The 12518-nt window shown below is 35.8% G+C and overlaps 2 protein-coding genes across 2 annotated transcripts in view; one reads left to right on the plus strand and one right to left on the minus strand.

Moving 5' to 3' along the window:
- Positions 1 to 12518, minus strand: part of LOC123698893 (protein crumbs) — a 58997-nt gene that overhangs the window by 18754 nt on the left and 27725 nt on the right. The window contains exons 11-20 of the mRNA XM_045645709.1: positions 11788 to 11859; positions 10423 to 10551; positions 8344 to 8447; positions 7371 to 7574; positions 6764 to 6905; positions 2362 to 2469; positions 2074 to 2196; positions 1581 to 1729; positions 1006 to 1201; positions 529 to 718 (exon numbers count right to left, since the gene is read on the minus strand). Of these exons, the coding sequence (XP_045501665.1) occupies positions 529 to 718; positions 1006 to 1201; positions 1581 to 1729; positions 2074 to 2196; positions 2362 to 2469; positions 6764 to 6905; positions 7371 to 7574; positions 8344 to 8447; positions 10423 to 10551; positions 11788 to 11859 (1417 nt within the window). The remainder of the gene's footprint in view (positions 1 to 528; positions 719 to 1005; positions 1202 to 1580; positions 1730 to 2073; positions 2197 to 2361; positions 2470 to 6763; positions 6906 to 7370; positions 7575 to 8343; positions 8448 to 10422; positions 10552 to 11787; positions 11860 to 12518) is intronic.
- On the plus strand, positions 2976 to 5992 carry LOC123705652 (nitric oxide-associated protein 1). Its single transcript, XM_045654546.1, has 3 exons — positions 2976 to 3996; positions 4363 to 4480; positions 4783 to 5992. The coding sequence occupies exons 1-3, from the start codon at positions 3137 to 3139 to the stop codon at positions 5962 to 5964; spliced, it is 2160 nt and encodes a 719-aa protein (XP_045510502.1). The 5' UTR covers positions 2976 to 3136; the 3' UTR covers positions 5965 to 5992.

A 12518-nucleotide genomic window follows, 5' to 3' on the forward strand; every position in this document is an offset into this window, starting at 1 on the left:
ACGAATAGAAAAAAATCAATCACGTAGTGTAATAATATTAAGTTGAACAACATTATAAATGTGAAAGTGTTCGTCTGTCTTTCATGTCGTCAAGTAGCGATGTTATGGTATTTAGGAGGCTTAAAAGTGGCAAAGTTTTTTAAATTAGTATAAAATCCGAAAGAATTATAATATTATGTAAATGTGAAAGGGTCTTCACGTCGTCAAACAGCGATTTCATGGTGTTATGGAAGCTAAAAAGTGACACAGGCTACATCTTATCGCAGTAAAACATCTCATTTAATTAACTAATTATCATTCTCATTTAACAACTAATTAAAATAAATAAATAAATAAAACATCTCATTTCCATTTAATGCACATTTGCATCACTCCGAAATCTATAAATCCCAATAGCTATCGCTATATTGTTTGAGTGCGTGCGTTGTTACGTGCGTGTGTGCTTGCGTGTGCGTGCGTGTTCATGTGTACGTGTGCGTGCGTGTGCGTGCGTGCGTGTGTGCGTGTGCGTGTGTGTGCTTCACTCACCCGCCGGCGCTCTCGATGTCGAAGGGCTGGTAGAAGGCGGGCGGCAGCAGCATGTGCGGCTGCGGGCCGACCTGCAGGGGCGGGGCGCCGGGCGGCCGGTACAGGCTCGCGTTGCTGCGCTCGAGGCACACGCCGTCGTGCTTGCACGGCGCGCTCTCGCACTCCAATATGTCGATCTCGCAGTTCTTGCCTGAAAACCATAGAAGAAATTTATATTTATAGAATTTTAAATGTTATTAATCTGAATTTGGAACAAGCCATTGGTCTAAAAGCTAAATCGCATGCATAAAGGGGTAAGGGGGAGAGTATAACCCCCGTCATTATGTAGCATATTTATTATGTAGCATGACTTGCAAAAAGCTTGGACATCCCAGATAAATTACAAATAAACCTGTGGTAGGGTACTAGGGAAGTTCTCTTTTCCTCATAATTACATCAAATTATAAAAAACATCACATGGCCAAATCCTACACATACCGGTAAAGCCTTGGTGACACACGCAATGATAATCATTCAGCTCATCGATACAGGTGGCTGCGTTGCGGCACGGCTGCGGCGCGCACTCGTCGATGTTGGCCTCGCACGCGGGCCCGCTGTACCCCGTGCCGGTGCAGTTGCACGTGAAGCTGTTCAGTAAGTCCTCGCAACGCCCCCCGTGCTGGCACGGCTCCGACTGCAAGTTATTAGTTCATTTGACTATCTAAATAGTGGAAAAATGAGGAAAAAAAAACGTGTCAGCGTGATTAGAATACCTATAAAGAGAAAAAATTATAAATAGCGTCGGCTTATCGTGTGGAGGGATCGAGGATCCGTATGTTCCAAAAATTTAACAATATTTTTCCTAAATAAAGGAAGAAAATCAACAAAACAGAAATAATATTCAAAATTTTCAATTTCACATCTGGTATCATATATTGATATACAAAAACCCTAAATTCGTTAACAACTTTTGCTACTTGTATTTCATTCACGTACAACCCAAAATTTCTCAATCCCAATATCACATTTTCTTTACCATAAAAAAAAAACATTAATAAAAACTAGTGACGTACCTCACAATCATCGATATCAACTTCACAGCGCGGCCCAGTGAGGCCCTCTTGGCAAAGACAAGAGAAGCTAGCAATACCGTCCACACACGTGGAGCCAACCGCGCAAGGGTTCGCAGCGCATTCGTTTATGTTCACCGAGCAATCCTTGCCTAAAATGACGAAAACGCTTATAAATAACAAGTAAAAGATAGCAGGGACAGTTCATTTCATCAGCATTTTTTAATAAAAAAACTAATTATATTTATAGGAAAGCGCCATCCTTTCTCATCCTAATTACGACAACAACGTATTTCATCAGTATTATTGCCAGTGTGGGACAGTGATGGCGCTAGATAATCTATGTATCAAGCAAAAAATATATAATTTTTTTTACTTTTACGACAACACAAACAAGTAAATAATTAAAAATGCATGTTAACATTGTTTCACATATAGTAACTACTCTAAAATTTAAGATAATCACTATAATCATGAACGATTACACTGTACCGACCTTCGAAACCCTCCACACAAGTACACTCGTAGTTGTTCTCCAAGTTCTGACATGTCCCGCCATTTTTGCACGGCGACGAAAGGCACTCGTCTATATCTTGCTCGCAACCGTCGCCCGTGTAGCCTATTATAATAAAAAAAAATTGAAATTAAAAAAAATAAAATAAAAAAATCGGGGAACCCATGTCGAGGGTTCGTAGTAGGTAGTAGGCCAAATAATAGCACTTTTTTGTTATAGATATAAAATAAATAAAGTACCTAGATCAAAAAATAATAAGTTAAGGTTTACCTGGTTTACAGTAGCACTGGTAGGATCCCGGGATATTGACGCACACTCCGTGATTACAAATCTTGGGCATCAACGCACACTCGTCTATATCTATTTCACAATATCGACCTAAAACAAAATGAAACAAATAAATAAATCAACCATAATATGATAAAATAAAAAATAATAATAATATATAAGTAAAGAATTTCAACCTTTAAAACGAAATATTAAAAACAGCAATAAGAAAAGCCAACGCATTTGTATAGCAATAAAAACAAAAGAGTATTATTTAAATGAAGATTGCATCTAAACTAAAGAAGTCATATCCATTTACATTAAACAGTTTACACAAGTGATTTAAACCTCGACGTGGACAGGTGAATCATACGCGAGACGACCGCAAGGTATATTCAGTTGCGTGACGCATTTATGTTTATATTACGTAATTAAATGTGTTATAATTAATAACTAATCAAATATTTTAATTATTTGTTTAATTAGCTAATATATTCAAATCGATATGGTAATTATTTATCAGTGTTAGTATTTGGCACAACACTACGGAACGTAAGAATGAAATGACATACGTCAGTACTAATTACTAAATGACAAATGTCATAGTGACACATCAAATGAACAAACTTTCATGTTCAGCCTACAATTTGATAATCATGTTGATATTTTAGTTGAATTAATTAATCAAATATATAGTATGAATTTCAGTGTAAACAATTTAAAATTAGTGCCACTTTAAAGAGACATAAGAACAAATGTGCCGCACCAAAGACTCAATATGATGTATTTATCGCGAAACGTTTTAAGGTTATGTCGTAAACAAAATACAATTTATGTGAATTTCAATCACACGTATACCGCAAGGGAGGCGAAAAGTAATGAAAAAAGTGGAAACAATAAAAGATTTAAAGTATTATTAGACGAAAATAAGAATAAAATAGTTTTCAACACGTATTTAGACCACGAAAAGTTAGAGTTAGGTTATTTTCGATATCATTTAAAAACGATCACAAGAGCTAAGAAAAATCAAAAAAAACATTTTGAGGAGAAAAGTTTACCACCATTACCAGTTTCATTGAAATATTATGTCGATAATAATAGACTGTTAAAAGAAAAATCGATTGAAGATAGCGAAGACACAACTAAAAGTTCCGTGTTTCAATTGCCGTACGCTACATCGACGCCCATAGAAATTTGTGATGAAAATGAAACCTTATCCGATAGGAAAGACGTAAATGTGCCTGAAAAAGAATTTGAAAATACGCAAAGCCTCGAAACCGAAGAATATGACCGCTCAAATATGAGCAAATGGATGACAAACTATGAACATTTTGATGACACAAAATTAGCGGAGGACGAGGATGGAGATGAAATCGATAACAAATGGATAGAACACTATGGAACTCCAGATCCCACAAGTGGTATAAGTAATGTGTCATGTGGAGGCTGTGGTGCGCTGTTACACTGCAGTGATCCTGGTATTCCCGGTTATTTACCAAGCGAGATATATAAAAGTTGTAGTAATGAAGCATTGAAGACTACGGAATGCCAGCGATGCCATTTTCTCAAGGAATACAATATTGCGTTGGACGTCACTGTACAAGCTGAGGAATATGAAAGATTGCTACAATCAATCAGGTATTCTATTCTTTTTCTATCCATTCTGTGAAATTTGTAATCTTTGTTAATTTCTTCATATTAAAAGTTTTGCATTGTACTTAGCTGAATATTCATGAAAGACATTTGTTCAACAACTAATTTGAGTAGCAACTTGAAACACTGCATATTGTAGAATTTAAATAGTGCTCGTGGCATGCATAGCTTTTTACCTTGATATTTTTTTTAATATTAGTTATCATAAAAAAATAGTATGTAAATATGCATAATAATAACCTACATCAAATTTTTCCTGTTTTACTGAATTCTAATTGTATTGTGTTTTTGCTGAAATAAAGATTCATTTTCATTACACTAGTGATCATAATATAATTATGTATTTTCTAGGTATGTGAAGTCACTGGTAGTACTCATGGTGGATTTACTCGACTTCCCGTGTTCCATTTGGCCGGGTATTGTTGATGTTATAGGAAAGGAGAGACCCATTTTCCTTGTAGCTAATAAGGTAATTTTTTACAATTTTTACTATGTAACTGATGAACTTTTTAACATCTTTAATTCTTTTGAAGATAAAATAATTACGAGATTGTAAAGAATTGTATTTTATTGAGGCTAAAAAATGTATTTTTATGTGACATAATTCATGACTGATGATTATAAAGATTATTGAGAGATATTTTTGGCAATGAATATTGTGTTGTAATTTTACATTGAAAGTGATATTTTTAGAAATACATTAGCTATATTAACTCAAAAACTAAAATATATACACTTCATATTTTATTTATGGTTCTTCTTTATTTCCAGGTTGACTTACTTCCTGGTGACAGTGTTGGCTATTTGAAAAGAATCAAAGAATCCCTAATGGCAGAAGTTAAAAAGACGAAACTGGGCGAAGGCAACATAAAATATGTAGGACTGATCTCAGCTAAAACTGGTTATGGTGTAGAGGACTTAATTTCGGCTATGTTTAAAACGTGGCTATACAAAGGAGATGTCTTCCTTGTTGGTTGTACCAATGTTGGAAAGAGCTCACTGTTCAATGCACTATTACAGTCAGATTATTGCAAAGTACATGCAGTTGATATCGTCAAAAGAGCAACTGTAAGCCGATGGCCAGGAACTACTCTTAATCTACTCAAATTCCCTATAAACCGACCTTCAGCATGGAAATTACAACAACGTAGGCAAAGATTAAAATCCGAGGCACAGTTATTAAAAGTCGAGAAGGAAATAAGAAATGCCCAAGTTCAAGGCAAGAAATTTACGGAAGCTCCATCATTGATTGGACATATTGGTCGGACCTTTGCAGATTATGAATTATTACAAGACAATATTCTGGAGAAACGTCAACCTGTAAAGGTTTTGGATGATAAACATGAACTGTTCGTAAAAAGCAAATGGTTGTATGATACACCTGGTGTGATACATCCAGATCAAGTTCTGCCGCTGCTGAGTACTGAAGAATTATTACTAACAGTGCCGAAGAAACTGATCAGGCCTCAAACATATTACCTGAAGAAAGGGTATTCATTCTTTATCGGAGGTTTAGCGCGTGTCGATCTTGTGGACTGTTTAGCTCCTTGTCGATTTACGATATTTTGCTCCGAATGCTTACCTATAACAGTGGTAAAAACAGACGATGCTGATGAGGTATATGAGAAATTTGTTGGCACAGAGCTGTTCGCGGTGCCGACTGGTGATATGGAAAGACTGAAAAAGTGGCCTGGGCTGAAGAGAGGTAGTGTGTTGGAGTTTACTGGTGAGGGGCCGAAGTTATGTTGCGGGGACATTGTTTTGTCGTCGATCGCGTGGGTGGCGGTGACAGCTAAACCGGATACAATCTGTGAGATTGTAGCATGGACACCAGAAGGCAGAGGCATTCATAAACGATACCCGTCGGTGTTACCGCACTCTGTGACGTTGAGAGGCAAGCGGGTAATAGACACACCCGCTTATAAAGTAGGCAAAGTGTTTGTAGAAGAATGATGTATCGAATATTAAATATGTAAGCTTATGTACTTTCTTTTATTTACCTATTTTTGTACAAATGCTATCTCCAAATCAATTAACTCGTCTTAAATTTATTATAACCTATAAATAAAACGCGAAAAAAACAATCAAAGTATTAACAAGTTAAATTAAAATGATAACATATTTGTCTAATTGTCTAAGTCCCAAGACATAACTTACCTTTTCCGGTATGTAAAATATTTTGACCATTTCAGACTGTACATAGAAAAATAATGTGTAGTTCGTAAATTTTATGTAGTTGAACTATCTAGTTGTGAGTGTATGTGTGTGCGAACATATAACCTATTTAATTAGTAGTACGATCACAACATCAATCTATCCGTAAATGCGTGTACTGTAGTTCGTGAATGTATTGAGTATATGTTTGTACTGTTTATAGTCCATATTATGTGTATTTCAAGGTGCTTTGTGTGGATGTATCCTACTATCCTACTAATATTATAAATGCGAAAGTTTGTGAGGATGTGTATGTGTATGTTTGTTACTCTTTCAAATACTACTGAACCGATTACAATGAAATTTAGCACACATATAGAGGGTAACACATAGGATAGGTTTTATCACGGGAACGGGAACTATGCGGGTTTTTCTTTCAAGCCGCGGGCGGAAAGCTAGTTTTATCTATGTGTGCGATCGTATGTATATGTGTGTGTGTGTGTGTGTGAGTGAGTGCGTTCGTAGTACTTTGTGTATGTTTAGGTGCGTTTTTGTCTATGTATATCTATATCATATGTCTGTATGTGTGTGCACTCACCCGTGTGTCCCGGCTGGCACTGGCAGCGCGCACTGCCCCCGTCTAACACGAGGCAGGTGCCGTTGTGGCAAGGGGATGAGGCACACGCAGACTCCGCCCCCGAAGCAACGCAGCGCCATGCACCGTTCTGTTCTACGCACTCCTGCGCATACCATATATTTTTTTTGTATTTAGTATAAAATATTTGTTTATCTCAACAGGCAATTTATATCGATTTACTTTACTTTTTTAAGTAAAATTTGTTAATAAAAAGAAAACTATATTAAACGTTACTTGTGTGTTAATTACGAAACAAATATCATCCAATTCAAATATTTTTTTTTTAAGAAAATTATGAATTATGTTGTATATTTGTATGTTTAATAAGCTGCAGGGTACCCTGCTGTATCATTTGTTAAACACTAAAACACTCAGTGGTCTTTCGAGCCGGATTTAAAACCTACCCACCTATCTACGTGAACAGTACTTTACTTCTGTCTCATCTAAGATCGCAGCTGCTTTCTTTCAAGCCGGACCTCCTCACTACCCACATATCTACGCGAACAGCATTTTATTTCATACATGTACTGGTCCTTCGAGTCAGCTACCAATTTGTTTGTGTACCTACCTGTCGGAGCGGGCAGGGCTGCGCCCGGCAATCCAGCACCACCTCACAGGCCGCGCCGCCGAAGCCCGCACGACACTCGCAGCCGTCCGCACGACACGAGCCGCCGTTCGCGCAGCGCGAGCACGCTTCGCCCGCGGTCTGTTCGCTCGCTTCGCAGCGCGGACCGGACCAGCCCGGCTCGCACTCGCAGCGGTAGCCGGTTGGCTGGGTGGGAGAGATAGTTATTATGATAAAACAAAAATTCTTTAACAGCAACAAGCAAGATTTTGTAAATAAGAACAATTTATACATTTTTAAATATAAAAATCGATCTATAACCTTGTCCTTCGCCATTATGAGGCTGTTTTTTTGCTCTAAAAAATTCTTAATAGCGAATTATTAATTTACTAGCTTCCGCCCGCGAATCCGTCCGCGCGGAAAAATTAAGAAAAGTTAAGATTTATTTTTTTCTACGTATTTTTCCGGGATAAAAAGTATCCTATTTTATGCCCAGGATAATAAAGTATAATTATACCAAGTTTCATCGAAATCGAACCGTTAGTTTTCACGTGATGCCTGAACATACAGACAGACAGACAGACAAAAAAATTTTTAATCACATATTTGGGTTTGGTATCGATCCAGTAACACCCCCTGCTATTTATTTTTCAATATTTTCAATGTACAGAATTGACCCTTCTACAGATTTATTATATGTATAGATGTATTAAATTTAAACATATTTAAGAGTGCATTTTTATTAACTATTTGAGTAAATTGTTTGTGAAATGTGAATGTAAATAATTGAATTAATTAATTTATGATAATATGTTGTGTCAGTCAATAACGCAACCTCGCAACATTTTCACACACTTTTTAAGTATGTACTTTTTTAATGAAAATGTTACAACAGCAACTTTTTCACCAAGCTTTTTATGATTAATTTCAACAAATAATAAAACAATACATTCATCAATAAAAAAATTATACTCACAGTATCACGACAGGCAGTTGCGTGCACGCACGGGTTGGAGGCGCAGCGCTCCGCCTTTAGCTCGGACAGGGCTTTGCCCGCCGGGCCCACTTCGCAATATGTACCTGATTTATATCAATTATTATTTAATAATGTACAAATATTGTAAAATTATTCAGAAAATGCAATCAAAATTCATCTCCCTTGATAAAAAAATTACATTAAAGTATAGCAATGTGCGTAAATAGTTCTTTGAAACATACACTGTTATAGAATTTTGAAAAACCGATAATTTATAGTCATAAAATAAAACGATAAAACTTCTAAAATGCAACTTTGTTATATCCGAGAAATTCAGAATTTAAATAGACTATTATTTCTACAATAATCTACCTACCACAGAAACAATCACTTCTGTAACATAAAAAAAAAACCCAACGATAAAGACTTTATACCATAAACAAAAATCATGCTAAACATTTATTAAAAAACCTATTTAAATTCAATACAATATCCGGTATAAAGGATTTTGACGGTTCAAATTTTCATGCTAGAAACAAACACACATTTAGAAAATAACTATAATTATTCTTGTAGGGTACTTAACTATCTTACTACTACTACTATACAATACTGTTTAAAAATCACATGCTTAGGTTAATCTATTGTCAAAAATATCTTAATTTTCAAATTAACATGCGGTTTCCACATAACTAATTCATATTAACAAAACCACTATTTTTCTTAATTTACTTCTAACTCCTTAATTCTAAACACAACATTTAACGCATTATCTTCTTAATAAAACACAATAAAAAAACTCAAAACGAAATCAAACAAAAAAGCGAACCAATAACATGATGGAATATGAAAACGATGGAACACATCTAATGTGCCCTCTTCACAATGGGCAGCGTTGGACGAGTAGAGGCAATCACGATAGTGTAGGACCTATATAAATATCTATGATCGGGTATTATTGTAGATGTTTATTCATAATCGCCGTAAGGGTGCCTTACCACCAGATATGTTCGAGGATGCGTAGCGAGGGATGTGTTTGTAAAGACCCAATAGTATCGCTTCAAACTTAGTTTTTCTCTTAGATACTGCTTTCCGAATCGGTGGTAAGTTTAAAAAATGTAATGACGATTCAAAAGTGCTTCTGGAAGAAAGAAAGAAAGAAACAATCTCTCTCTAAGCATCCTCGTACATTTCTAGTAGAAAAGTACCCTAATGGCGGCAAACATCGACGATCATTTGTTGGGCCAACGCTGCCCATTATGAAGATGGCCCATATCGAATAACAACCAATGACAATGAGACAGTAAAAGCTTCGACTCCACGACACCGAACATTCCAGAAGTTTCGAAACACGCAGTACCTTAATCCTAAATTGTTGCTCTTGAAAATAAAAATGGCTGAAAGGTGCGATTATATAAGATGCGCGCCGCTCGGCTGCACTGTGTGGAGTAAATAAGTATATTATACACAATATAATAAATAAATACATGATATATTGATATAAATATTAAAAAAAATATTGTAAACAGTTTTTTTAAAGTGTGCTGCGATTTATTGAGTTACTAGCTTACATAATATATAAAGCGTATCAAACTACGATAAGTGCCCTTACGCACTAGCGGTTAACCGCGGTGGCGGCTAACCGCGCGGTTAGCCGCTTTCCCATTTTAATATGCAACCGCTTATATGACTATTGCGTACAATCATAAGCGGTTGCATATTAAAATGGGAAAGCGGCTAACCGCGCGGTTAGCCGCCCCTGCGGTTAACCGCTAGTGCGTAAGTGCCCTAAGGGCACTAAGTATCAATTTTAGTGTATTATACCCTGTTTAATGTTAGAAATTAATCACTTCAGTCTCATCCAATGACTGTCCATTAATCTTAATGTTACTTTTAGCTCCTACTACTTACATTATAATAGTATAATGAACATATTTGGTGAATAAAATACATTTTTATTGATACCGATTCCAATACCTCATTACATAAAAGTCATAACATAAAATCAATTAAAATTTTATCACAATTTAAAACCAAACATTATTGATAATATATTTTATTACATTATTACATATTTACCTCTATAGGGCGGTGTGCATGTACAATTAAAGCCGTCGTTCGTACGAGTGCAGGTGCCGCCATTTTGGCACACGCCCGACTCGCACACGTTGTCTAGTGCACTGCAGTTTGGTGATACTCCCGGGGCACCTGTTTTGAGAATTAATTATTTACTAGTGGTCCGCCCCGGCTTCGTCCGTGGTACAATTTTCGCAATAAAAGGTAGCCTATGTCCTTTCTCGGGTATCAAAATATCTCGATACCAAATTTCATGCAAATTGGTTCAGTAGTTTAGGCGTGATTGAGTGACAGACAGACTGACAGAGTTACTTTCGCATTTATAATATTAACTAGCATTCCGCCCGCGGCTTCGCCCGCGTTTAAAAAAACCCGCATAGTTCCCGTTCCTGTGGGATTTCCGGGATATACATATATGTTTATCCAAGTTACCCTCTATATATGTATACTAAATTTCAATGTAATCTTCAGTAGTATTTGCGTGAAAGAGTGAGTAGGTACATCCATCCTCACAAACTTTCGCATTTATTATAAGTATTACATTTCCCAACGTGTAGAATCAACAAAGCTAAAAACAGTGTAATATTTATGGCTATTAAAATATTATATAATATTAAATAATACATCATTTATTTTGATAAGGGTTAATACCAAGGTACAAATAAAGAGCTTTTTGTAGCGGTGGTATTTTAATTTCTTTTTTTCAATAAAAAAACGCTTATTGTGACATGACTGTAATAGTTAGAGATATGCTGCCGCTGATTTTTTGTAGACAATGGTGTGTTCTAAAAAAATGTAGTATATCATTTTGTTCTATCATCAACAGTTTTCGCAGCGCACGCGATGTAAGGTAGTTTTTTGATATTTTTTTCACACCTTGGATTACGTTATCGTAATTTTAGTAAGGATGCCTATTTTTTTTGAAAATGAAATATAGCCTATGTCACTCAGAAATGATGTAGCTTTCCAACAGTGAAAGAATTTTTCAAATCTGCCAAGTAGTTTCGGAGCCTATTCAATTCATACAAACAAACAAACAAAAAATCAAACCTTTCCTCTTTATAATATTTGTATAGATGTATAGATAAGTATTGATTACGTCTGCGTCGATGTGTCATTTTAAAAAACGACTAATTTTAAAGATAATTTCATATAATTACTTTCTTGATACGAAAAATTTGACTTTTTTAACATACTTCAAACAATATGAGATTCTAAATTTGTATGTTTTTTAGGTTTATTTCCACAGACCAGATTATGTTAATCGATTTTTCAGTAAAAAAAATGTTGGCAAATATATTATTTTCTATGAAATATGTGTTTTAAAATATATTGGGCAACAACATAATCAAAATGTACATGACTTACCGAAATATCCAACATCGCACACGCACAACACTTGCTTTGTGACGACCACGCCGGCTACCATGCCCGTCACACCTGCAATTAATGATATTGGTTAATGATAAATAGTATTGATAGACATTATACAGGTTGTTTTTTTAAGGTTTTATTCTTATTGTTTGACAAAATTTTTAATTCATTGCATTCAAATGCTTTATAAATATAAATTTATAAAGAATAGAAAAAATTCGATCACGAGGCGGGACTCGAACCCGCATCCTTCGCGCCATTCCGGGGCGGATGCCTCACCAACTCAGCCACTCGTGACCCGCCTGAGCAATCGAATTTAATCTATTCCTTCAGTTTTATGTGTCTTAAGGGACACACCGCGCGCCATCTATTGAGATGATTTAACAACCATCTCAACCAATATGAAGCACTTTTCAGTGAATACAATATTGTAACGATGGAACACGACCTTTTCTTGAATTTATATTTTTTGGTTTGTATGGCATTCAAATGCTTTCTTTATAAATATAAATTTATAAAGAATAGAAATTTTTTTTATTTTCATTTGATTATTACATTTTTTATGGTCAAGACGTATAGACCTTGTTTTTGCGAGCCCACATGCACACACACAGCGGAACCCACACCATTGGTTATGTGTTCCTAGTCTATTGTGAGCATGTGTGGGAGAGGAAACGGGGCAAACTAGTTACAACTAGTAACTAGACGAGGGGAGCGGAATGTTC

This window comes from Colias croceus, chromosome 2, assembly GCF_905220415.1.
Source record: "Colias croceus chromosome 2, ilColCroc2.1".
Lineage (NCBI taxonomy): Eukaryota > Metazoa > Arthropoda > Insecta > Lepidoptera > Pieridae > Colias > Colias croceus.